General features: G+C 38.1%; 1 protein-coding gene across 7 annotated transcripts in view; it reads right to left on the bottom strand.

Moving 5' to 3' along the window:
* The window catches only part of INPP4B (inositol polyphosphate-4-phosphatase type II B), an 830,572-nt gene that overhangs the window by 37,094 nt on the left and 767,132 nt on the right, over window positions 1-26,346 (bottom strand). For 6 of the 7 annotated variants that reach the window (XM_044268013.1, XM_044268017.1, XM_044268010.1 and 3 more), the window contains 2 exons: window positions 13,544-13,656; window positions 9,079-9,233 (listed from right to left, as the gene is read on the bottom strand). In XM_044268013.1, the coding sequence (XP_044123948.1) occupies window positions 9,079-9,233; window positions 13,544-13,656 (268 nt within the window). Of the gene's footprint in view, window positions 1-9,078; window positions 9,234-13,543; window positions 13,657-23,934; window positions 24,003-26,346 lie in introns of those variants that run through there. The other variant, XM_044268014.1, reaches the window with a different exon arrangement.

Genomic DNA, 26,346 nt, shown 5'->3' with positions numbered 1-26,346 from the left:
TGTGGAAAATGGGAACACAGGTGTATGGGTTGAGGAATATAAATAGTATAGCTATTTTGAAGAGCAATCTGGTAACATCTAGTAGAAATGAAAATATAAATACCTTACCAACCACTTCACTTTTATGTTTGTTATACTGGAGAATTATTCATGGATAATTCATGGATATATTCATGGATATACTCATACTTATATGAGTATATCCATGTATTCATGGATATACTCATATAAGTGCGGCTACTGCAGTGTTGTTTGTCATAGCAAAACATCAGAGACAACCTAAAATTCAATAGGGGAATAGACAAATTGTGGTCTAGTCATATGAGGGAATACTACATTAAAGGAGATGACTAGAACTATGTATGAATGTAGATCTTTAAAAAAAAAATAAGCAAACATGATACCTGCCGAAGACAATGAGTTGTTGGTCTACGTAAATACAAACACTCAACAAATGTAATGAATTCACAAACAGGAACCTTAGCTCACCCACTTAAATATTTCTAGTCAAGAACTCCTAACTCCTCCTTGCTGCTTCCCTAAATCATATTCATCCTCAAGATACAGCTCAAATCCTACCTCCCCCAGGAGCAGCCCTGTCCACAGTGATTCCTTTCCCCTTCTGATCCACTCTGGTAATAGAAGTTTTAGGCACGTGGCCTCTCCTGTCTCATAACTATCCTTGTGGGCATTAACAGGGGTTCCTCATATAGAATGTTTTATATAATTCTTTATGCATAGCAAGAATTCATTGATTACTAGTTCCTATTCTTATTACAAATGTATTTTGCCCTTTGTTTAACACGGCACTGAGCCACAGAAGATACTCAATAAATGTTTACTTTGGGCTCTGAATAGGATGATGACATACTCCTGTTCCTGATATACTTGGCCATCTCCTAAGGTGGAGTCCTTGGCTTGTTATTTACTGGATATCCTAACTCACTAGTGAAGTCTGTGGGTGTTTGAGGTTGGACACGTGCATGTTCTACTCCCTGAATGCTAAGGCACTGCTGTCCAGGACGGCATATGATCACTAACCCTCTTGTCCAGGCTTGGATGCTCCTAGATTCCCCTGTTACCACTGGCAAGCTTCTTGCAAGATATCCAAACCACCTAGCCCATAGTCATGGAGAGAGAGTTTAAGCCATTTAGAAACCAAGTATTTCTCTCGGGGCTTTTTTCCCAAGACCCTAAAGACCAGGGACATTTCTCAACTTCAGGAGTATCAGAGGAGGCATGGAGGAGAAACATGGGCCAAGAAAGAATAGGCTGGGCAGGTGGTGATGGACGAGCCTGGGGAGCAAGCAGACAACCTGATACCACTGGGCACAGCGACTTTCAGTTAGTAATCTCATTTAACACAACCACCACAGAACAGAGAGATCATTACCCCCATGTTACAGATGAGGAAACTGAGGCTTGGAGATTAATTTGTCCAAAGATGTATGGACAATGAGTGTAAAAATTAGGACTCAACCCCAGATCTTCCTGACTTAAAAAACTCATGTTTGTGGCAGAAGTTAAATCTACTTCAATTAAATTCATTTATATTTGTTTCCCTTAAACTACACACACACACACACACACACACACACACACACAAACACACACATATGTATATATATTCCATACACTTATATTTCGAGGCCCTCAGGTGATAATTTCAAGAACTGAAAGAAGTGACTTGTTTGGAAAGGTATGTGCAAGGCAGGTGCTCAGATGACAAGCACAGGGTCTCATGTCACTACTAGTAGAAAACAAATATTCTACACAAAACAAATTAGGAAGAACTAGACCTCCAAATCACAACTCAGAATCAAAATAATATGACATACAATAAGCGTATAAAGATTACCTAAAATCAGCACATACGTTTTATTCAGGAAGTTGAAAGTTTTTCTGTAGGTCATTCTTCGATTTCTCCAACAAGTTCACCCTTTGGTGGTTCATCTGTGAATATCTTGTTAAAAGACACCTGATTTTTTAAAAAGTGTATTCTTTGCCACTACTTTTTATCTTATTGGTAAACTGAAGCCAAAACATCCTAATGGGGTCAGTGTTCATATGACTATTAGCAACCCTACGAGGAAGGTGACTCAAGATGCTGCAAGTACACTACTGAAGTTCTCCAGGGAAGAGAGAACACTTGATGCTAATGGAAAAACCATTCCCACTTATGCTGGTCTATATAAACCAGCCCTTTCGGGTAGTCAGGGCATCACTGAATGTTTCAATGACCTCTGCCTATAATGCTTATTATTCACTTCAATTTTTGAAATAGCAGAGAATATGAAATAAGGGCAACTTTTCTCCGGCCCATAAAATCCAACAAAAGTAAAGAAAAACAAGATGAAGGGAAAACAAGACCAAGGAAAGAAGTAATGTTTTCTATTTTAACACAAATGAACTATAGGACTCTAAAGTAAAGCCCACAAAGAAGTAAGCCATGAGGGGTGCCTGGGTGGCTTAGTGGGTTAAATCCTCTGCCTTTGGCTCAGTTCATGATTCCAGAGTCATGGAATCGAACCTCGCATCAGGCTCTCTGCTCACCAGGGAGCCTGCTTCTTTTCCTCTCTCTCTGCCTGCCTCTCTACCTGCTTGAGATCTCTGTCTGTCAAATAAATAAATAAATAAATAAATAAATAAATAAATAAATAAATAACATCTTAAAAAAAAAAAAAAAAGAAGTAAGCCATGAGGGGGAAAAAAAAAAAACCCTTTATTGACATCAATTGGTTAAGGGTCACTTATTTACAAAGCAGAACATTTCATCAGTTAGGCAATAAAAACAAAATAAATTTCAGGTGCAACATGTTGAGAATGTGCCATTCAACAAGATAAAACCCAATAAATCTGATGGGCCTTTTAGTCTTTCTCTTATGAAGTCAATATTTACTGAAATGGAGTGATGAAAGCCTCGAATCTAAAGGGTAACAAATGGTTGTATGCTGAAATGAACCCTGATTAATCTTACTAATGGCATATCAACTATCTTAATTTTAAGGAGCTATTGTAGAATGACAGATTGCAGAGTAATGCAGCATAAGGAAAATAAAAGTTACGGACAACTGAGCAATATGGTGTCACATTGTTACATTGTAGACACACATAATCCCCGTGTTCCTGTTAAGGGAAATAAGACTGCACTGGCATTGTCATTTTCATTTACTTTTTAGTGGCTATTAAATTTCCCAACACAATCATTTTTGATAAAGCATGACATTATATAATCCGGTCAAATTTTCTATTTTAAAATCCATTCCTAATTATCTATTAATGAAATATAAGCTTAAAAGTCCTTGCTAAAATTGCTTCCCATAAATGCACTGGGACAAAATGGTTCTTAGCATCAGTGGAGATCCCATAACCAAAAACTGAGAGCTAATACTGCACTATCCCTCTCTTTTAAAAAAATCTGCCAATTATGCTGCCACCGTTTTGTAAATTTCCATTATAGAGGATTCAAGGGAAAATTTGTCAATACATGTACGCTTCAAAACTCATGGAAAGGATAGATATACCAGGCTTATAGTCTTAACACAAAGCCAAATAAGATAAAATAAACACTGAAGGGTAACAGGTTTAAATGAGTTCTACTTCAGTCAAAGGGTCCTCCACCTGGCCTCCAACCTGGAAGCCGATTTGGGGCGGGACTCCTGCCATTCAGCCCCCAAACACCCCAGGGTTTCTAAGGAGGATTGAGAATCATTGTTTTGTCTTGCAGTATAGGCAACTACTAAGAGTTCCTCACAGGGCCCGATCTTCCTAGTTACTCTGCCAACTTGGCTCATCTGAAGAGGCCCAGCTACTTCACTCAAGCAGACTGTACCAGAGGCGCCCACATCAGGAGTGTGGGCCTGTGGGTAATTATGGCTCTGTAGGAAAAGAAAATGACTTTTTTAGTATAGTACAAAGGGTGGATTCAGAAGGTGAGTTAAGGTAGGTTTTTTGTGGCCTGTGTGTTTTTGAATTGGTATCATATCCTCTTTAAAACCTTCAATTTCATCTTCTGGAATTTAGCTGATAAATATGCCACAACTGAGTACTAATTTCATGTTTAATTCTAAATGCCTATGTATGCACAAAACTCCTAATATAGGTGACCTGAACATTCTAGAAACCTGCATTATTCATTCATTCATCTACTCATTCACTGAATACTTAGCAAGAACCTTCTATTAAAAAAAAAAAAAAAAGACCCTACTATCACTAGGCATCATCTAGGTACCAGAAAGTTTGCAATGGACAAAGGAGAACCAAAATACCTGCTCTCATGGAGCTTATTCTACCAAGGGAATTTCTGACTAAGCAGCCAAATGAAGCTTTACTTATTTCTCTATATCTATTACATTTCATTTATCCATAAATAACCTAAAACTTAGAGAGAGAAGCACAATGCCATAGAAAAATTTAATACAGATAAGGAAAGAGTAAAACCAAAACAAACAAACAAACAAACAAACAAAAAACAAAAAACAAAAACCCAAAACCAGCAATGATATTATAACCTTGGTGAACTTTAAAAAAATACAGAGCAAATAGCCTGAAAGATGGTTAGAATAATTCAAAGGTATAAGAAACAGCAACTCATGTCAAATAAAGGGAAAAACCAATATTTTCAAAAGCATAAAAATCAAAGCCCTTTAAAACACTGATTTTTTAAAAATCTAAGGTTGTGTCCCAGAATATTAGTAAAGTTCTTAAAAAATTTAGATCCCTGGATCCGTCTCAGATCTTACCAATTATAAACCATAAGGTGTCCAAAGATCGTTTTAAAAAGCCCCAGAAGCAGTCTCAGTCACATTTTAAAGCCCGTATCTGAGGGTGGGATTTCCTAGATGGCAGACCGAGAGTTCTACAAATCCTTTCTCCCAAAAATCTATGAGAATTGAAAACACGGTCAAACCCCATCATTTCAGGACTCTGGTAATCACCAGAAATCAAGCAGCAAGCTGAGAAGTTGCTTCTTGGAAAACTGCCCACAGTGGGTAAGAGGAGGGGAAGTGTGTGCTCTATCTGCCCTCGCTCAGCTCAAGTTCTGCTAGGGTGGGCTGGCCATTTGCAGGACTGCCCTGAATCTGGACAGCAGGAAATGCCACTCCCACCATTGTCTGAGAGGGCAGTGCTCTTCCAGGCAAAGGGATGCTGACAGTCAGCCTGCTGGCTAGCCTGAGATAGCAGCTCCCTGGGGCCACTCCCAGACAACTAGTTGTTCATTTAACCAGAGATCCTGAAAATGAGAGCTCCATGGAGCTCCGCGGAGGGTTTTAATAAACTTTCACACATTCCGGCCAACTAGGAGGACCTAACAGGCTGGTGGAAATAAAAGGCAGAGCAGGTTTGAAAACTCCTAAATTCTGAATATGTTCACAATCCACAATGCTCATCGAAAGGGGTTGGAGGCTTTACTGGATTGAGTTGTTGGAGTGCAACCTCTGGCTTATCATTGGCCAATGAACTATAGAGACCCCCCAGAATTAAGGCTTAGACATGAAAGCAAGAACCAAACTACAATCTCGAATGTAACTGAAAACATAATTTAAAAAAATAAAAAAGACAAAATTGTTACATGGTTGTGAAAAACAGAAGGCAGCAGAATGACATCCTATTTGGACTGTTCTTCATTTATTCAACCCTTGTTTTATTTGTTTTACTCTGGACACTGTACTCAATGCCCCAGTACAATGGTAGACATAATAGATAAAGTGGAAATTAGTTCATATACTAGAACTTGAGTCTGCTCTTCAAGGTCTCAGGATTTGGGCAGATTTCTCTAGTCTTATACACAGTCTCAAATTTCTAAAAGGACATGGTTTTTAATGATTTGTAAGATTTATATAGTACACTTGACCTTTGAACAACACAGGGGTTAGGAACACAGATTGCCCGCAAAGTGGAAAATCCATGTATAATATTTGAGTCTCCCAAACCTAACTATTAATAGTCTACTATTGACAGAAAGATTAACTGATAATATAAACAGTTAATCAACATATATTTTGTATGTTGTATGTATTATATATACATATACATATATATGTATATAATACATATATGTACATATAAGTAAGCTAGGGGAAAAAAGGATATAAGGAGAATCATAAGAAATAAGTGTACTTACAGTAATGTACTGTGTTTATTAAAAAACAGTCCACAAGTAAGTAGACCAATGCAGTTCAAACTTGTGTTGCTCAAGGGCCAACCGTATTTAAGTAACAGATTTAAAAGAGTCAGATACATTACCAAATAATTTTAAGTGATAGTATTTTGGTTCATTTGGTACCAGGAAAATAATATTAAAATATAACAAGGGCGTCTATGTTCCAGTGCTGGCTATAATACTTTTAATACTATTCTGTCTGAATACTAATACTATTCTGTCTGAATAGTCTTTGCCAAATCATTCTATAGCTCAGCTTCACCGCTGATAAAGTAAAGCAGATCTGACTAGATTTCTAGAGTCACTCTTTGACCCCAGCTCTATGACAAACTCTAAGGTCATACAATAATTCACATTAACATAAAATACTTACAAGAAACCTATCCAGGTTTATTTTAATTAATACAATCCATCCGTAATTCGCACAGCATTTGTAAACACATGCACACTTCAAGGTGGAAGATAAAGAACTATTTTCTTGAGCACATAAAGCATTGCATTTGAAACCTTATGTATGAGAACTGGCAGTAGACTTCATTTTAATATATAGTATTTGAGGCAAAACTTGTCATAATATATTCACAAAGATTAATAGGGATCATAGCTGACTAGCTTTTACTGTACCTGGAAGATCAGAATGTTAACATCATGACTCTTGATATTAATTTTTTATTTACTAACAAATATCATACAGTAATGACTGTGTAATCATTTACATTTAATCCTCAAGACACTCCTAAGAAGAGCTTCTATTATTATTCATCTATTTTACAGATAAGGAAACTGAGGCATCAAGAGGTTGACTAACTTGCCTAAGGCACTAAGAGGCATTAAACTGCTCACGGCTGGGGCACCTGGTGCCGCAGTGGGTTAAGCATCTGCCTTTGGCTCAAGTCATGATCCTGAGGTCCTGGGATTGAGCTCTGTTTCTGGCTTCCTGCTTCGCGGAGACCCTGCTTCTCCCTCTCTCTGCCCAATCCCCATTCCTCTCCCGCCCCCGTTCTCTCTCTCTCTCTCTTTAAAAAAAAAAAAAAAAGTAAAGACTTAAAAAAAATCTTGCTCATGGCTAGTAAGTGGCATTTAGGCTGCATTAAAGCTCAGGTCAGCTGGCTCCCAAACCCCACGCTCTCGTTTACTGTATGTTTCCAGAACTCATAAAACAAGGGGCTTGGACTGAAATACAGAATATCCAAAGAAGGAAGGGATGGCAGTTATTAAAGGAAAGGACAAATCTTATTTCCTTTAAACAGAGGCACATATGTGCACACACACGCAAGCCCTCACAGCCTCATACAGCTCTCACGCATTCACGAAAAACAAATGATAAGTTCGACAGATTTGAAATTTCTAAGATACATATATAAATATATATTTTAACTCCCCAGAAAAGCGGTGGTATGGAAGTTAAGATCTTTGGTATGATTGGATTAAAATTTTTAGACTCTACCTTGTTTAACAGTCCAAACATGAACCCTATAAATCTTAGGTTGTGAGCAAGTATGTTACATAGATAATGTCGATTCTATAGAACTTTTATGCAATACCACACTATCTGGTTTTATATTTGAACATGTATACGATAAATATGCCTTTTATTTATCAAATTTGAAAGATTCATCTTTCTAATTTAAGGGTCTTCTTTTATTTCTGCCTTAAACAAACCATAATTACATCTTCTAGATAATTCATGTTTGTTGAATCATTGTAGTCTTCTGGTGTGTATCTGGCCTAAAATATCATGTGTGCCTGCTCTCCCCACCTAGTACCTTTGTTCCAACCATAGTGACATTTGTATTCTTCTTCTGCACATTAGAAGATTTTAGCTTCAGATTCTGAATTCGTCCCATTAGTGCTGAGAAGTTATTTTTAAAATAAGTTTTTTATATCAACCAAATGCATTTTATATGGCTGAGATGTTCATGTCAGGCCTCTAAGACATCCTTGTACATTTATCAAAAAATCATGATAGAACTCCACTGAACAATGAAAATGCCGAGAGACATGAAATGGGGAAACAGAAAAGCTCCAGAAATCCCTCATGTAGTGGGGAAAGCATGCAGGCACAGAGCAGGTGCAGACAAGCTTCCAGGCCCCACTGAAAGACTGCAGCCATTAAAAAAAGGGAGGGGGGAGGTTAATGATATGCCAGATAAGAAGCATTTCTCTCCACAGCATCACAGGACATTCCTTTCTGGAAATAGAGAGCCTGTCCCATGCTATCTGGTGTGCTTCTGAGCCAGCTTTGCAGCAAAGAGGACAATTTCGTTTAACTTTTTAATTAACGCATGTCCTTGCTGACAGACACTGTGAATGAGACACTTTTTCCTTCCCATTATGGTTTAGACTTTAGATTTAATTACTGTGGAAATGAATCAAGAGACATGACTTCAGGCATAGCGTTCTAAATGTCGGCAGAGTAACAACATTAATTCTCTATTCTAAAGTATCCTTGTCATCCCATCTTTATGATGGGTGATGTGAAAATAATTTTAGGAAGGAGGTGACCGACCCGGAGACCTTACAAGACATTGGGAAGATCACCTGTTCGTTGTGGTTAGGAGACCTTTTTTTTGGATAATGGCTGAGTTTTATTTTGTGTATAGTCATAATTACTAATACACAAAGAAATTGTTCTTCAAACGTTACACACGAAAGGACCAGAGCCCTTTAAAACTTGGATCTAAATGAGTTAATAAGCTATTATCAAAATCCAGCCACATTCTCTTTTATTGCCTAAAATGAGTAGGGGGAATACTTAACATTATTTTATCTTTCATGCCATGAGCTATAAGCCAAGGAAATGCAGGGAAGTCACTAAATATTTAGTCTGCCAGTAAAATATGTATTTGGAAACCAAAAGACCCCAAACTTTAAAATGTCTTTAAAAGAAAGAAAGTTGAAGACATGCGGACTACCTTCTCATACAATCCAGGGCTCGGATAAAGAAGTCCTTGTGAAGCTGGTGCTCGTCCCTCAAGATGGAGCACTGTTCAAGGGTCACCGACATGGACGTCCTGTCCTTGGCACTTTTGCAACAGGTGAAACGAATACCATTTAGTTTGCGACAGATCTGCAACACAGATGTACAAACAGTTTATTGTTCAGCCGCAGATGACTCTGAAGTGTCGGACTCACCTAAACACTTCTTATCTAAACACTCCAAATTTATGTTAATTTATGATCATCAATTGGTTCAATCGGCCCTAGCGAGTGAAAAACATTATCGTTTCATTTCAAAAGCTGGTGGAACAGATTGAATTTATTTAGTTCTTTGTATGTGATGTGCGAGGCGTGGGGTTGTGGCAGCCCTATGCGATGGTAAATATCCAGCACAGGCAGCCGTGCTCCCTGAGGGGGTCGGGGTAGGGGGGCGGTGAGCCAGCCCTAGCCAGAGTGGATGACAGTAAGGTCACAGCTTAGGAGAGACACCTTAACTGTGAAGGGAAAATACAATTGTATTTTCTGGAACAGACACTGCTTTGAATCCGAAATAGCTAACATCTTCTTACTTTGCCTTTAAGAATCCTTTGGGAGAGACTATGGACTCTGAAAAACAATCTGAGGGGTTTGAAGTGGCGGGGGGGGGGATGGGAGGTTGGGGTACCAGGGGGTGGGTATTATAGAGGGCACGGATTGCATGGAGCCCTGGGTGTGGTAAAAAAATAATGAATACTGTTTTTCTGAGAATAAATTAATTAATTAAAAAAAATCCTTTGGGAGTTTTGGGAGTTTGGGCTTGAGGTCATGAGATTTCAAACATTTATATGGCACTAGTGTAGCAGTTAGTGAACCACTAGCCACTCATCAATGCAATGAGTAAGAATAAGGACAACAAAGGGTCACTGTGAAATGCATATCTGCTGTACCAGGTATAATGCTAATAAATTTCATATAGATTCGCTCTTTTATTCATTTCTTTAAAGATTTTATTGATTGATTGAGAGAGCACATGTGCACATGTGAGAGGGGGAGGGGCAGAGAGAGAGTCCCAAGCAGATTCTGAGCTGAGAACAGAGCTGGACACGAGGCTCGATCCCACAACCCCGAGATCATGACCTGAGCCGAAATCAAGAGTTGGATGCTCAACCAACTGAGGCCCCCAGGTGCCCCTAGATTTGCTCCTTTAATAAATGCACATGAATCCTGGAGGAAGATGTAATCTTTCTTATTTTACAGATGAGGAAACTGAGGTTTAGCTCGGTTAAGTAACTTGCGCACAATTGGACAGAGCATTGGTGCTAATGTGGATTTGGCCTGATGCCAAACACCAAGTCTTTAGCTTCCTTTCTATTCTGTTTCTTTTTGCAAAGTCTTTCTTTTTGTTATCCCAATGTAATTCAAGAGAGAAGTCTCTGAGCCATAATAATCTGTTGTCTCATTGCCTTATGGTTAGCAGAAGAATAATACCATTCCTTTCTCCCTCTCACTTCCCTGTCCCATGGCAGGGCTCTGATATGAGAGACCAACACTACATTAGTATCAATAATCTTAATCAACATGCACTTAAAATAAATCTAATATGATATGATAAAGTCTTACTTTATTACCTCCCATCAAGGAACCCTTAACAGTTAATCTGCTTTGATGAAAAGATACACTAACACAGTTTATCAAGGGTTTTTTACATGTTTTAATTGTGATTCTGATACTTACGCTAGGATTTACAAGTCTTTATTAGACCTTTAGTACTTTCTCACTATTTCCAACGTAAGTGATTAGAGAAATACGATAGCATGGTTTCACCATAAAATCTTTTTTCATCTGGAAGCCTCTAACCTTTTAATAAAGATTATTTTTGAAATTTTAATATAAAACAAAAAAATCTTGGCTATATTCATAATAATGAAATATTGACTTCAATGACCACTTATGAGATAATGATTTTTTTAAACATTTTTTTTAAGATTTTATTTATTTATTTGACAGACAGAGAGCACAAGCAGGCAGAGAGGCAGGCAGAGAGAGAGGAGGAGGCAGGCTCCCTGCTGAGCAGAGAGCCCAACGAGGGCTCGATCCCAGGACCCTGAGACCATGACCTAAGCCGAAGGCAGAGGCTTTAACCCACTGAGCCACCCAGGCGCCCCAAGATAATGATTTTTTAAAAAAGATTTTATTTATTAATTTGACAGAGAGACAGCTAGAGAGCACAAGCAGAGGGAGCAGCAAGCAGAGGAGAGGGAGAAGCAGGCTCCCCGCTGAGCAGGGAGCCCAAAGTAAGGCTCCGTCCTAGGACCCTATGGTAAGACCTGAGCCGAAGGCAAACACTTAGCTGAAACACCCAGCCACCCCAAGATAATGATTTTTAAGAAGAATGAATATTCTTTAAAATGTGTTGTCTCTACTATATCCAACTATTCTACTAAGGATGCTTAATATTCTAAATTTAACATCAAGAGGAGGGAGGGGCAATTTAATCAGAGTGGGCAGGTTGGGTCTTGGTTTCCCTATTTCTATAGTTCCTTTGAGCCATATGAACCTAACACGCTTGACTGGCATGTGATCTCTTTAAATTCTCATTTTTTTTTTATTTTTTAAAACTCAATCAAGACAAAAGCAAATAGTTTTGTATTTTTTAATAGAATATAAAATATTAATACGGTAATATATAAATAATATTTTAAAAGAGAGGAGAATGAAATAGAGACAAATAAAAGCTTTTTAGAAAATGTCAACAGAAATTTCTGTATTTCTTCATTTTAAAAGTCCAAAGAGGATTTTTACAAAGAGGATATTGAAACTGAAGTATCAGCTACAGAAATGCTGTAATAATAAAGTCAGTATTCCTACATAATGCTAAATTTGCACATTATGGGTGCCGTGTATGTGTCAAGGCAGTCAATCATCCATTCCACAGTTAAGTTTGAGAAAGCCATATTTGGTCAGTGTTCAAGTTTCAAAAAAGACTTTTTAGGAATAAATGAGATTTATGGGAAAACTTTTAAAATATATTCAAATGGTAAAACTACATAGACTAAGAGAAAGTATACATTTGTGTTTGTACACGTACATCCTTCATTTATCCATTGACACGACTTCATGATATGTATAGCAGCATAGTTATATGTTCCTAAGTTGTCAGAAAGCCTTAGTAAATGATCAAATTACCTTCCCGTTATCCCATTATTAGTAAAATAGCAAAAATAGCTCATGACCTACCTTTGTGAGATTTTTGTGAGAATTAACAACCATAGCAGTCTTTGAAGATATAAAGAGAAGCCACACTGGGGGAAAAAACTATTAAAAACAACCCTCCTGTAATGCAGTATGGGGCTAAATGGGACCAGGGTAAATGAGCTGCCTGAAAGCAATGTTTCATATTGTTACTTTGATGTTCTTCCCTGGGGCTCCAAGAGGGCATGAAGGGAAGCTAAAGTAGCTTTCTTCTGCCTCACTCTTGGTGAATTATTTTATATAGACTCACGGTAAATTATCCATTCCTTTTTCCCAGAAGAGAGTAAGTAATATTGGATTATAATTGAACACTGGTAGTAGGGCAAGGCTTTGTTTTAAACACTATTGATACAGAGTGAATAGAGTTTTGTCAGGAGATCGGTGACTGAACTCCAGATTGCACAAGCAACACTGTACAGGAACTACAAATATGGCATTCATTATGGCCATCATCATAAAGATCTCCAATGTGAGGCTTCTCTGATGAAAAAAACCTCTCATTAGGAAAGGATCTTTAGGTCTGAATGCTTAACAAAATTGGTAAGTTCACGTGCGCTATGCCTGAATGGTTGCCAGTAAGTTTCAGAAATAACAGGTAGTGTTTTTCTCCCTCACTCCGCTAGCAACCTGGGGTGGGAAATAAGGCAGAACTTCTGCCCTGAAGGTGTCATTAAATGAGAAAGAACCAGAGAAAATGTAGCTCATTACCCCAAGAGCAATACATCAGTAACAAATTCTATGCTAATATCTCAATTAACAAACGCATTTACAAGCTCATTAATTGAACAAGATGTCCAGGAGCCTTACTGAGGCTGTGAGTCAGAGATCTGATAACCACATTCTGTTGCCACCATTTGTCTCTAGAGCAGCACTTCAAAATCCTCATTGAAATGGGTGACTGACTTCACAACATGTAATATCAAAAGATAATCACAGACACTCCATTTTAGCCACAAAGTGTCAAACGACATCCAGAAATGTACAGGAAAACCAATAGGTAATTCTTCCTCGTTGAGTGCACTTTCTTCCATCTTGTGTTCTAACATATTGATAGAACTACTGACAGCATTGAAAATACCCAAATCCCTGGATAATGGAGAATGACATCTGGTAACCAAGTGCAGAGGTTGGATGCTACACAGTGACACTCCATGATGTTTGCTGATCATCATGGTGACAGGGGCAAAGACCTGGCTGGAGAATGCTTACCGTTGCAGCCAGCCACATGATTTCCACATTCTTTCTTTTTTTGGCTTGGATATTTTGATGGAGATTTTCTAGTAATCCTTTTAAATCATTTTGTTCTTGAAAATGTGAAATGTCTGGGGGAAAAAAAGAGAAAGAAAGGGAGATCGTGTTAGTATCAAGCTGCCTATGGAGATTTGCTCAATATATGTATGAATAGAATTTCCATAACAACAAATAGCATTGGGAACAGAGAGTATCTGAGGATAATCATATTTATTAATCTGAGGATAATCATAGTTATTAATCTCTCCAGCATTATTTTTTCCTTAGAAATATGCCTCAGTCGCCTCCTCTACCTATTCTGTGCTACTGTGGTAATGCCAGTTTTCATATACTATTATTTTACTAACAAGTGAAACATTTTTGATAATGGCTGCTGCCTCCCTTCAACCAAAGCATGACATAGATGAGACAAGAGATGTAATTTTATATCTTACTATTACCACTTTCTGCTACTAAGTGGCTAGTCTGAATCAAGAGGGTATGTTAAACTGAACACCTCAGGAGTGGAGAAATCTGGAGGCTCAAATAAAATACATGGAGTCAGTTTCTCAGCAAGATTCCTTAACCTCAGCACTATGGACATTCTGGCTTGGATAACATTTTGTTGCGGGGAATGGACCTATATTCTGCTTTGTGGTATGGTAAGTAGCATCAGTGACCCCTACAATTTAGAAACCAGTAGTACCCTTCCTGCGACAATCAAAAATGTCTCCAGACATTGCCAGATGTTCCTTGAGGGCAAAATCTATCCTGGCTGAGAAGAAGTGCTATTAAGGAGCACAGGTAAGGCATGGAAAGAGGGAAAACATGAGAGGTGATAGTTAATTACATGAGATAATTAGATAGGGAGCAGGAAATGACTGATTGCTCAGATCTCTACATACTCATAACTAAAGCATAGGTCACAAATGGCACATGTTTTGTATTAAAACCTAAGGCAACGCACATTATGACACAAATGTCCCTGACACTTGGCGAGATGGGGTCAAGATCAGAATATAGATATGGAAACAAAAAGTCTTTCTAAGAGAGTTGTTGGATTAATGCTGTACAGTACGAAAATGTGCTCTAATGTTGAATCCACAACCCAAAGGATGATGAATTCCTAAGTGTTAATTGAGGCTATAAACAGGAGAAAATCTATAAGAGTAACATGGACTGTGTGTAGGCTGTCCAGTAACAGTGAAGCAAAACTGATATATTCCTGAATCATATCTCTCTCTCTCTCTCTCTCACAAACACACACATTGTGCACACACACACACACACACACACACATACACTCACACACAGCACAAATAAGCTGTAATCATAGCGTGACTCTGTACTTTTCAAAACTGTACCAGATGTTTCATTTTATTAAAATAATACATCTGAATAGTTCTTGACTTTAGCACCAGAGAGTGAGGAAGTATCCTGATGAACTATACTAGCAATCTTTATCTGCCAAAGAATGAAAATGGTTGGTAAAATAAAAATATCCATTGAAAACAGTTATATGTCATCTTGAATTTCATAACCACAGAATAGGAGAAGGTCGGGTACAATCGAGATGCATTCCTATAGTAGGGTGATGAGATTAAAAATATCTACATAAAATACATGCATGATTCCACTATATTAGTTTCTAAATGGAAAAACCATCAGAAGTCGAACCCTTATGATGTAACTATAGATGATTCTCTTAAGAAAGACAAAGTTTGACTAAAAACATCATGTTGCTTGATGGACTCTCTGATATACAGAAAGTTTAATAGGACACAGTCCAGAGATAAAGGGAAGAAAGCATAAGGGAATGCCTTGAAGAGAGTTAAAAAACTAGCTCAAGACTCTACAGCTGATCAAAGAAAGTAAGGACAATAATGCTACTTTTTAATTCATAGTCAGAATGAAAGGAACAGGAAGTCAGGTCTACCATCACTATTTTTAATGAATTAAAATTTAAGCAGCCATTTAAAATTATGTACAGGTATACCATTAACAGGGAAAGTGTCCTTGACATTATTGGAAGGAAAAATGTCAATAACAATGAAATGAATTTATTTGTATCAATGAATACAAATCAATGAATGAATTTATTTGTATAAAATTATGTGTGTGTATGTGTGTATGCTTACGTCTCTCTATAGGCATGTAGGCAAAGAGAGAAATCGGTCATTATTAGGCTATAGGATTTAGAATGATTTTTCAACTGCCTTTTCGTGTCATTTGAGACAATTTAAAGTAAATGTGTGCTGTTTTAAAGAATAAAGTTATTTTGAGAAAAAGGGAGAGCACACTATATGCATAAGGAAAGGAAAGAACTCAAATTCTTAGGATACAAAAAGCTGACCTCAAAGTCTTCACAGTTCAGTAGGGGAAGACAGATTTTTAAACCATCATTAACTATAGTAAAGTGTACTGTGGGCTACGGCATTAAATCAGTAAAAATAATAATAGAGACCCAAGGGAAGGAGCGTGCCATCTTATAAAGAATAGTTGGGTAGGGAAGGGTTTCTAGCAAAGATAATGCTTCGTGGCTACAGAAAGCATTTGAGGCCCAGGGAAAAATGTCAGCACATGCATGGTGAAATGAAGCAGTACTGTCAAAGCTGGGAGCTCATGGTTCACTATGTCCTTGCAAGGCCTGGTCCCAGAGGCAGGAATTATGAAGGGTCTTCTCTGCTATGCTGGGAATATGGGCTTCATCCTAAAAAAAAATAGGAGCAACTAGGAATTTTAAATAGGGATATAACTATATCTTAGAGGTCCCTGAGGTCCTTTCTTTCTTTCTTTCTTTTTTAAGATTTCATTTGTTTATTTGACAGAGAGAACAAGAAAGAGAGAGGATGAGGGGAAGGAGCACAGGCAGAGGGAGAAGCAGACTGTCTGCAGTGCCTGGAGCCTGACATGGAGCTTGATCCCAGGACCCCGGGATCATGACCTAAAGGCAGACGCTTAACTGACTGAGCCACCTCAGGGGCTCCCCTGAGGTCCTTTCTGAAGTCACCTGGTATAAGTGGCTTTCAGATGTTTTTGAAAGGAATACGGAATAAGAATTTCACCTGCAGCATTATGTGCACACGCACGGACATACATGCCCTTCTGTAACAAGAATTTTATGAAATGATATTTATCCTAATTGCAGACACTGTTCCCTGAATATATTCCATTCTATTCCATGTGATGGTGACCGTCATTTTTATTATTATTGTCCTAATCCTCAAAATTGATGTAACAACCTGGAGTCACCATAAAAAATTTGCAAATTACTGATTCAGGGCAACCCCATGTCTAAGATGCTTTGGTGACTTTCCCAGGGTTCATAGTCAGAGGAAGTAAAAAAATATCCAGTCTCCAAATTCCTACACCAGCAATTTCCCCCAAATATGTGCTAGCACCTTCACAATTAGCTGGTGGTACTAAAAGGCAGTTCCAGTAATAACACAATGAACCGGCTTCTTCGGAATTCTGAGACTCCAGAATAAAGTACAACGATTTCTTAAAATAATTTAGTTTCATTGTTGACATGAGGATTTTTTTTTAGATCAGTCATTTAAAACAGACTATAAGGATCTGAAACAGAAGTCAAATAAATGGTCATCCTTTGCGTATTTCTACTCCATAAAGATAGCACTTTAGGATAGACAGGCACCCTTCTTCCCATGGCATGCTTTTCAGAAGGAAGATATTTTGATGTTCTTAACATTTTCAGGCCACTATTTCTATTTCTATAATGATAAAACTTGCTTTATTCAGAGCACATCTCTAGCAATTCAATTCTTTGGTTGCTGCCAGTATTTTTTTTTTTTTTTTCAATCTGACAAAAACCCCAGAGGTCACAGAAATTCAGGGCTGGTTCTAGAAGGAAGTATCATTAGTACTAGTTTTTGGATTAGTAAGGGAGATTTCAAGATATAATGATAGATTCTGATAAATCAACTGAAAATCCTAGTAAATGGGGAATATGGATTGGTTTTTAAACTTAGAATGATTCTCTTCAAATGTAAATTAGCCAATAAGTCTTGCTTTGTCTACTCACTCCTGCATTACTCTAGCACAGAATTCAGACAGGGTAATTGAATCTCCATCCCTATCTCAGTAAGAGCATTCTTTTCAAATGGAGCTCAAGAAAGTAAACAGATGAAGTGTACAACAATGTTCATTGCACTATTGTTTATCATTTTAAACAGCAGAAAAAACCCATCTAAATGTTCATAAAGAGAATGAATACACTGATATATAATCATAAAATATAATATTATATAGTGGAGAAAATCAATAAGCATGCTATATTATGCATGTATATATTGGCATGAGTATAGAGTAAAAACTATGTTGAGCAAAACAATACAAATTATAGGACTCATGCAAAGTAACAGTAATAATATAAAGTTAAATAAGCAAAAATACCATATATTTTATGGGTAATACATGTGGGGTAAAAACATGTATGATAATGTAAAATACCAAATTCAGGATATTGATTTTCTCAGAGAAGGGAAAGTAAGGGATTGGAACTGGAACGGGTACAAAAGGGTTTTTCATTGTATTTACATTTTTTCCTACAAAATTTCTGAGGCTGAGTGATGGGTTCCCTAGTGTTTATTATTTTATGATGTTCTTTTTTTGTTTGAAATTTTCATTATTTTTTTTTTAAAGGAAGCACGGAGCCAAGATTTCTGGAAAGTGATTTCCAATGCCAACTCTGTCCCTGCTCCGACATGTGGTCTTAGGTGAGTTGCTTAACCCTCTGTCCCTATTTTCTCAACTGAAAAATGAGGACAATAACCTTGCCATGCTTCATCGGCTTGAAGTGAAAAACAATTAATAAAAGTCTTGGCAGAAGTGCCTACATTGTTAAATTCTGTGTCAACTCTGAAAAACAGAGGAAGACATTAGTAGTTCTTAGGAAAGCTTTCACAGTCTCAGATAGCAAGTCTACTTTCTCAGGCAAAAGTCAGAATTTATCCAAAGTAAGGTGTGTATAGGTGCAAACAAAGATCAGAATCACAAACCTTCACAAACCCTGTAAACGGTTTCCTACCACTCCCCAATGGCACAGAATAGCCAAATTCAGAGTCACTTTTTATACCAATTTTCTCCTTGTTCTGTTAGATGGGGTGTCTTTAATATGACATTGACCTTAATCAAAGGATGGGCTGCTGACCAGTGAATAGAAATAGGACCATAAACTCTTAGCTGATTGATCTGTGACGTTAATGAGGCCAAGGCAATAGCTTCATCACCTCATGATCATGTGACTTCATGTTGCCAGAGAGTGTTTCAAGATGAAACTGAAATGAAAGCTGAATTCCCAGTACCTGTTCCACCCATTTCACACTTCATAGCAGGCACAGAACTTACATGGGGTCAGTACATACCTTCACTCTGAAGTCAACTGATACAATCCCAACCCCTTTGGAGTCCGGACTAAGTTCAGGGATGGGGACTTAAAACTAAGCCAGTCAGAACTTGACTGTGACCTCAGCAATTATTTCAGGGGTATGCAAGTGATCTGTCCTGGCCAGCTGAGTGGAACTCGGGACTCAAATGTTGAAGAGCGAAGAAAAATCCTCTTTATCTCTGGTTGAGCATGTGGGTAATTGCCCATGCCTGCCATCCTTTAGTCATGAGATGACCTGATGTAGGATAAAGTCAACACCAAGAGTGGCTGAGTGATGAAGTAGGCTTGGAAAGTGTCTTTTCAATACTGTGAAGCCATTCAAACAACCTTCCCTTCTTGAAGGTTGCCTGCCTTATCATTGGAATTTTCAGTTTTGTAAATAAATTTTCTTGTTCAAGCCAGTTTGAGTTAGGGTTTCTGTAGTTTGCAATAAAAAACATGTTAAGGTAAAACATATGGTTATATAGGCATTTTTTTAAAAAAAGATTTATTTATTTGAGACACAGAGAAAGAGATAGAGCAAGCATGAGCAGAGGGGAGGAACAGACTCCCCCCTGAGTGGGGAGCCTGGGGCTTGATCCCAGGACCCTGGATAATTGACCTGAGTGAAGGCAGATGCTTAACCGACTGAACCACACAGGTGCCCCTATCTAGACATTTTTAACATTTGCTAGCCATATTACAAATGTGTATTGTTGCTCTGGAGGTGAGAAAAAGGCAAGTAAGAATGTCTCTGGAAAGCAGCACACACATCACTTCTACAGTGATAGTTTTAAGACGTGGCTCCACATTCTTTGACACTCCCTCTACTGAGAGATGGAGTCTATGTACTTTCCCCTGGAATGTGGGTGGGCTTGTGACTGTCTTGACTAACAGAATATGGCAGAAGTGATGTTACATCACTTTCAAGGTCAGGTCATAAATGACTATGCAGCTCTTGTCTGTTTCTCTTGGAGCTTGGCTGTCTGTCTTCCCTTTTTTGAGATTTTACCTATACGACCCAGGCACTAAGCTGGGAGAAGTCCAACCATATGTTCAGGTACTCCACTCAATGGTTTCAGCCAAGTCCAGCCCTGAGTCAGCATGGCCCAGATGCCAGAATGTGAGTGCAGAAGCTTGCAGAGGACTCCAGTTCCTAGCCATTTAAGTGACCCCTCCCCACCAATCTTCATTCCAGGGGAGGTCCCAGATATCACGGAGGGGATATAAACCATCCCTACATGCTCTGTCTGAATACCTAACCCACAGAATCTGTGAGCAAAAATAAGATGATTCTGATTTTACATCAGTAAATCTGGCATAATTTGTTACTTAGTAATATCCAGAACAACTACAAAGAAAAAAGAGAAACAAGTTAGAAAGGCCTGTACCTCTAAGTATGAAAAATGAACATATAAAGAATACTTTCACAGTCCATCTTGGTTAGTACTATATTCTGTGATATCAAATCTTCTCTATAATTAATTCTGAAATAATTATAGTTAAATATACTAGCAAACAAATGCAATTAAGTGAAAGCCATTGAGATGTCTTAAAATTGGAAATTATGTACTTTCAAATGCTGTAAAATCTTGAAAAATATAGAAAAAAATCCCCAGTGAAACTGGCTTTATTTAAATTGTATTTCCAACTTAACAATTTATGAAAAGGCAATATAAGAAATCAAATATCAAACTCCCCACCTGAACAGAGCTGAATAATATTTTTGACCTATACACTTTTAAATGAATTTCAAGGTTGCATCACCCATAGCAAATGAAAAGACAAACTTTAAACGTAATTGTTAAAATATATTAAAAACAATGTGCTAAAAATCCTTAGGAATTTCCATACTCACTAATTTACACTGAAGGTCATGGGACCTGATGTGCAGGGAAGAGAGTAGAATTATAATATATTAATATTTTTTTCCTATTTTCATTTTCTTTAAGAGAACAGTCATGATTGATATCCAAATCTCCAAACAATTTCAAGTCATATCAAAGGGTTGGGGCATGGTTTTTAGGGAGATGACTCTCAAAAACTTACTTTCCTCACATACCTGAGATAGTTTTATGCACAGATAATAGAAAATTTGAGTCTGAAAAGGGGCTTGACAGATTCCCCAGCTGAGGTTTTTTTTTTTCCTTATTTTATTTTATTTTATTTTATTTTATTTTAAGGGAGATAGAGAGAATGTGAGCAGGGGAGGGTTAGAGAGAATCTTAAGCAGACTCCAAGCTCAGTGCAGAGCCTAACATGGGGCTCAATCTCATGACCCTCAAGATCATAACCTGAGAGGAAATCAAGAGTCAGGAGCCTAAGCGACTGAGCTACCCTGGCACCCCCTGCCCCCCAGCTCGGTCTTCTTGTGACCTCAGTTGTACTGCTTGGAATGGTCGTGCCTGTGTTAAGCAAGTGGCCTCGGTCCTTAGCACTCAAGGCAGGTGAGTGGCTGCCTTTTCTTTTTCCCAAGGTAACCTCCAAGTCCCTGTATTTTACTCTGACAAGAAGGAGAGCAAGAAAAGTCCTGTTGAGAACACACATTACACACAGAAAGTCTGAAAACCAAAGCCAGAACAGATTTCTCGAAGCTCAGGAAAGAAAGGGAAGCAGCTTTTGAGGTAATTCCAATGCCCCACCTCCCTGACCATGTACCAGCCAGGCTGCCAGTGAAATATGCCAGGGCCAAACGGCAGCATGGAGACACAGATCTCTAACAAGGCCATGTCTAAGAAAGAACAGTCCAGCACTTCCATGCTCCTCCACTTTCGGATCACATGGGAGGGACTGACCATCACATTGCCGGAATCACAGCCAAAACAAAGCAGGAAGACAGACAAGAAGACAGGCTATTTTCCCAATAGCCAAGGTCTTGGCATGGCTTCTTTAGGCTCCTGGAGGCAAGGAAGAATGAGATCTTGAATATTTCATACTCTATAGAATAAAATAAAGAACTCTTGTGGTTTCAAGAAAGGTATAGATGAGGTAAAGGAGAGGAAGTTGATTACGGATATAAAGCTGCTTTAGGAGGCTCCAAAATAAAAGGGGAAGAGGTAATAAGAATAAAAGTTCTACATTTTATTTTATTCATATAGTCCCTTTTTTGACTTGAAGTGAGCTCTAGTTTTATAACCTAGGATTCTAATATACTTATTGATAGCAACAAAACAGATTAACTTACGATGTTGCCAGACTTCTCTTTCTGACCCACCTGATACAGATAATTTTATCCCCGAGTCTTGAGTTTCACCCCCTTACCTGATGTCAGAGATGAGTTCTGCTTTATCTGGAGTTTAGTTTTGCTGAATTGGAAACATGAAGAAATAAAGGTGGGGAAACTATAAACCAGAATAAAATAAAAGACCTTGCACTTGTGGTTGAGAAAAGGAGAATAGTAGGTAGTGAATGTCTGACAGAGTGGCATGCTCAGTAGAGTGAATTAGAGAGTTGGAAAAAAAAGGATTTAAAAAGTTAAATCACAAGTTGCTAGTTGTCTCCTCTTTGATATTTAATTCAAAGTTGGAACTAATTTTTATTTACCTCAATTGTTAGGCTCTTTGTTGGATTTAACTGGAGTCATAGGAGACTTGTATTAATGTAGGTGGTATGTATTTCCAAAAGGGAAGGTGAGCCCTAAGATTTTTTTTAAGATTTTATTTATTTATTTGACAGAGAAAGAAAGAGATCACAAGGAGGCAGAGAGACAGGCAGAGAGAGAGGGAGGAAGCAGACTGCCTGCTGAGCAGAGAGCCTGCTGCAGCACTCGATCCCAGGACCCTGAGACCACGACCTGAGCCGAAGGCAGAGTCTTAACCCACGGAGCCACCCAGATTTTTAGTATCTACCCTACTCCTTACTGTGGGGCCAATGAACTCACCCTAGGGGTGATGATTTCCAAGATTTCATCTCTATCAGAGTATTCCACAAAGAAATACACACGTTTTATTTATTTATACACTTTTAAAAATATTTTATTTATTTATTTGTCAGAGAGAGAGAGAGCAAGAGCAGGAACACAAACAGGGAGCAGGTGAGAGAGAAGCAGGCTTCCTGCAAGCAGGGTGTCTAATGCGGGGCTTGATCCCAGCACCCTGGGATCACAACCTCAGCTGAAGGCAGACACTTAACAACTGAGCCAGCCAAGAGCCCCAGCTTTTTAAAAAGATTATCAGATAAGCAGTGATTATGCAAAAACAATTCATTAAAGTTAGTATGGATAGTTATTTGAAGGGATACAGATGAGATAGAAGAAAAGAGCGTATTGAATGGACAAAAGAGGCAGGTTGTTTCAAACTATAGGAAGAGCTTTACAATCACTTTTGACTGGATCAATAAGTTGACTTGTTTGTACACAGGAGAAATAGAAGTCTCTTGAGAAACTCAGAGTGCACACTGTCATGATCTTATCCATCACTCTCACATTCGTAAGTGCAATGTGACATCTTCTCAGTCCAGAAACTGACACTGGGAAAATTAACTTCCTTTCTCTGGTGAGATAATGGCAGACTGTACTTTGAAGTACTGGCATATACGTATTAGTTATTCTCATTTAGTCGATAATGAAATGGAGGCATTCAAAACATCAAGTGATCCACTTAAGTGAGCTTTCAGTTGAATTCATATCTTTTGATTTTGTGCCATTTTATGCAGACTTATCAGCCTGGCTTAGTGGGAGTCTAGCCAATCTTTGACGAGTGGTAGAATCTGTAATGCAAAACCTAGTCTACTTTGTCTATATATAGAAGAGGTCCCGTGAGAAGGAAAGAATGCAGAAAAATGTAAGGATGACAAAAAGACCAATCAATCTTAGATTTTCCTATGTAAATTAGAGCAGGATAAGGCTAACGGGGTTGGGAGGATGCATCTAATCTGTGAGGATATTGAAGTAACACAGAAGATATAGAAGTCAATACTGAGGGAGGTGGCCATTTGTATGGACATATGTGATGGTGTGTGTCTGTCTTTGTTACCTGTGGTGTTGCTTGTATTTGTTGCTTCCATCTAGTGTAGAAGTTACTGGACACTAGAAGTCTATGCCTGTGGTTTCACCTGCACATGAAAAATTAAAACTGAATACTTTCTTGCATCACTTTTCCTTTCAAAAAGTCATGGGAGTGCTTCTAGAGACATATCAGGGAAAAAAATTTCTCTTAAATTTTTATCAACATCAGAGAGCATTAAAAGCTTGAAGGTGAAAGTACATCAGAGTTTCTTCTGCAGTGAGTTGAAAATAAGTTTATACTTATTAGCATGTAGAAATTATAAAGAGAAAATAAAGGTGCTGCTGGAAATATTCAAATGTTTTTAAATCTGCTATTTTAAATTAAGATCAGAAGCCCTTAAGTGGGGGGTCAGGAAACATGCAACTTAGTATCTGCTCTCCCATTCACGAAGTTTGTATTGGTTAAACTATGTTCCGAGGAGCATTTCTTCAGCAAGATGCTCATGAGTATTTATATATATATGTGTGTGTGTGTATGTATGTATGTATATATATATATATATATGGCAATAAAATGCTATTTCAACAAAACTAAATAGCTTTAGACACTGTAGAACTGGCAAATTATGACTTGCGGCCTAAACCCAATCAGTTATGTGTTTTTGTAAATACAATTCTATTAAAACTTAGCCATGTTCATTAATTCACACCTTGTCTATGGGTTAATTTGTACTACAATGGCAGCATCCAGTTGATTGATTTTAACAGACATCCTTTTTTTTTTTAGTAATTTTTTAAATTTTTTTATAAACATATAATGCATTATTAGCCCCAGGGGTACAGGTCTTTAACAAACATCCTTTGACCCTCAAAGCCTGAATTCTTTACTCTCTGCTCCTTTACATAACAACTTGGTTGGCCAGGCTATAAGCCTTTTCAAAACTTTCAAAGTGACAATATGAATTCCAAAACCATTTCACTATAGAATCCTACTATTGCCCAGTAATTACCAGCAGAAAGAGTGTTTCTTGGAATAGTCTAGATTATTTACAAGATCCCAATTAGTCTCTGATTCTTTAAAACATTCAATAGACCTCATCTATTTCATTCATTCATTCATTCAACAAATATTTTTGGAGGCTAAGCTCTGGGCTAGATACTGTTTTTGGTAGTTGGGATATAGTCAAAATATAGACAAGGAGATGGAGCTTACATTCTGAAGAGACAGAGCCAAACAAGGTAAACGACATACTGTACACTAGATGATGGTAGATGCTATGGAGAAGGGGACCAGGGCATGGGAGACTGAAATTTCAATGATGGCAGTCAAGGAAGGCTTCACTAGGAAAGTGACATTTGAAAAATAAATAAATAAATAAGAAAGAAATTGACATTTGGGGAAAGACTTAAAAGAGATGAGTGAAGGAGCCATATAAAGGGAACGCATTTAAAGCAGAGAAAATGTCTAAGAAACAGCAAGAGGTCAGTGTGGGGCAGAGTGTAGCAAGCGTGGGAGAGAGAGGTAGGAGAGGAGAGTCAAAGGGCAGATTTGTTGCCAGGTTACAGGGAACCTTTGAGACCATTGTAAGAACTCAGGTTTTTCATTTACTAAAGAAATAAGGCCTATTGGAAGAGTTTGAGAAGATACATGGTTTTATTTCCATTTTTATTTATTTATTTTTTAAAGATTTTATTTATTTATTCAGGTGCAAAAGAGAGAGAGAGAGAGGCAGAGAGAGATGCAACCTCCTGACTAAGGCAGGGAGTCCGATGCGGGACTTGATCCCAGGACCTCAGGATCATGACCTAAGCTGAAAGCAGACACTTAACCATCTGAGCTACCCAGGTGCCCCCTGCTTTCCTTTTTAAAAGATCACTTCAGCTGCAGTGATAAATACTCAATGAGGCTGAGAGAGGAACCAAAGAGGCCAGAAGGACATTATTGCCATAATCTATAAGTGAGAATAACAAGGACTTGCATAGAGTGGTAGCAAGACGGGTGGAGGGAACTGGTGGCACATTTTTGGGAAATAGAACCAGTGAAATTTTCTGATAGACTAAAAGTGGGGTGTAAGGAAAAGAGAAGGGTCAAGGATGACTTTTTTTTTTTTGTCAATGCAACATAAAAAGCTAGAATTGATTAAAAACTAAGGTGGTGATGATTGTAGGAAAGGTAAATTTTTAAGGGCATATCAGGAGTAGAGTTTGAGGTGGTGAGCAGGATATGCGAGACCCAGGAAGAGAAAGGGGCTAGTGATGTAGGTACGGAGGTCAGTAAGGAATAGATGGTATTTAAAGCAAAGAGACTATTCAACAAGGGCAAAGTAGACATCCATAGACTAAATCCTGGGACGCTCCAACATTTGGAGGTCAAAAAGATAAAGAAGAATCAGTAATGGAGGTTGAAAAGTAGCAGCCAGAGAGTAGAGGCAATCACAGAAAAGTGTGGTG

The sequence above is a fragment of the Neovison vison genome, chromosome 11 (assembly GCF_020171115.1).
Source record: "Neovison vison isolate M4711 chromosome 11, ASM_NN_V1, whole genome shotgun sequence".
Taxonomy (NCBI): Eukaryota; Metazoa; Chordata; class Mammalia; order Carnivora; family Mustelidae; genus Neogale; species Neogale vison.
This window is presented reverse-complemented; position numbering and strand designations above follow the sequence as displayed.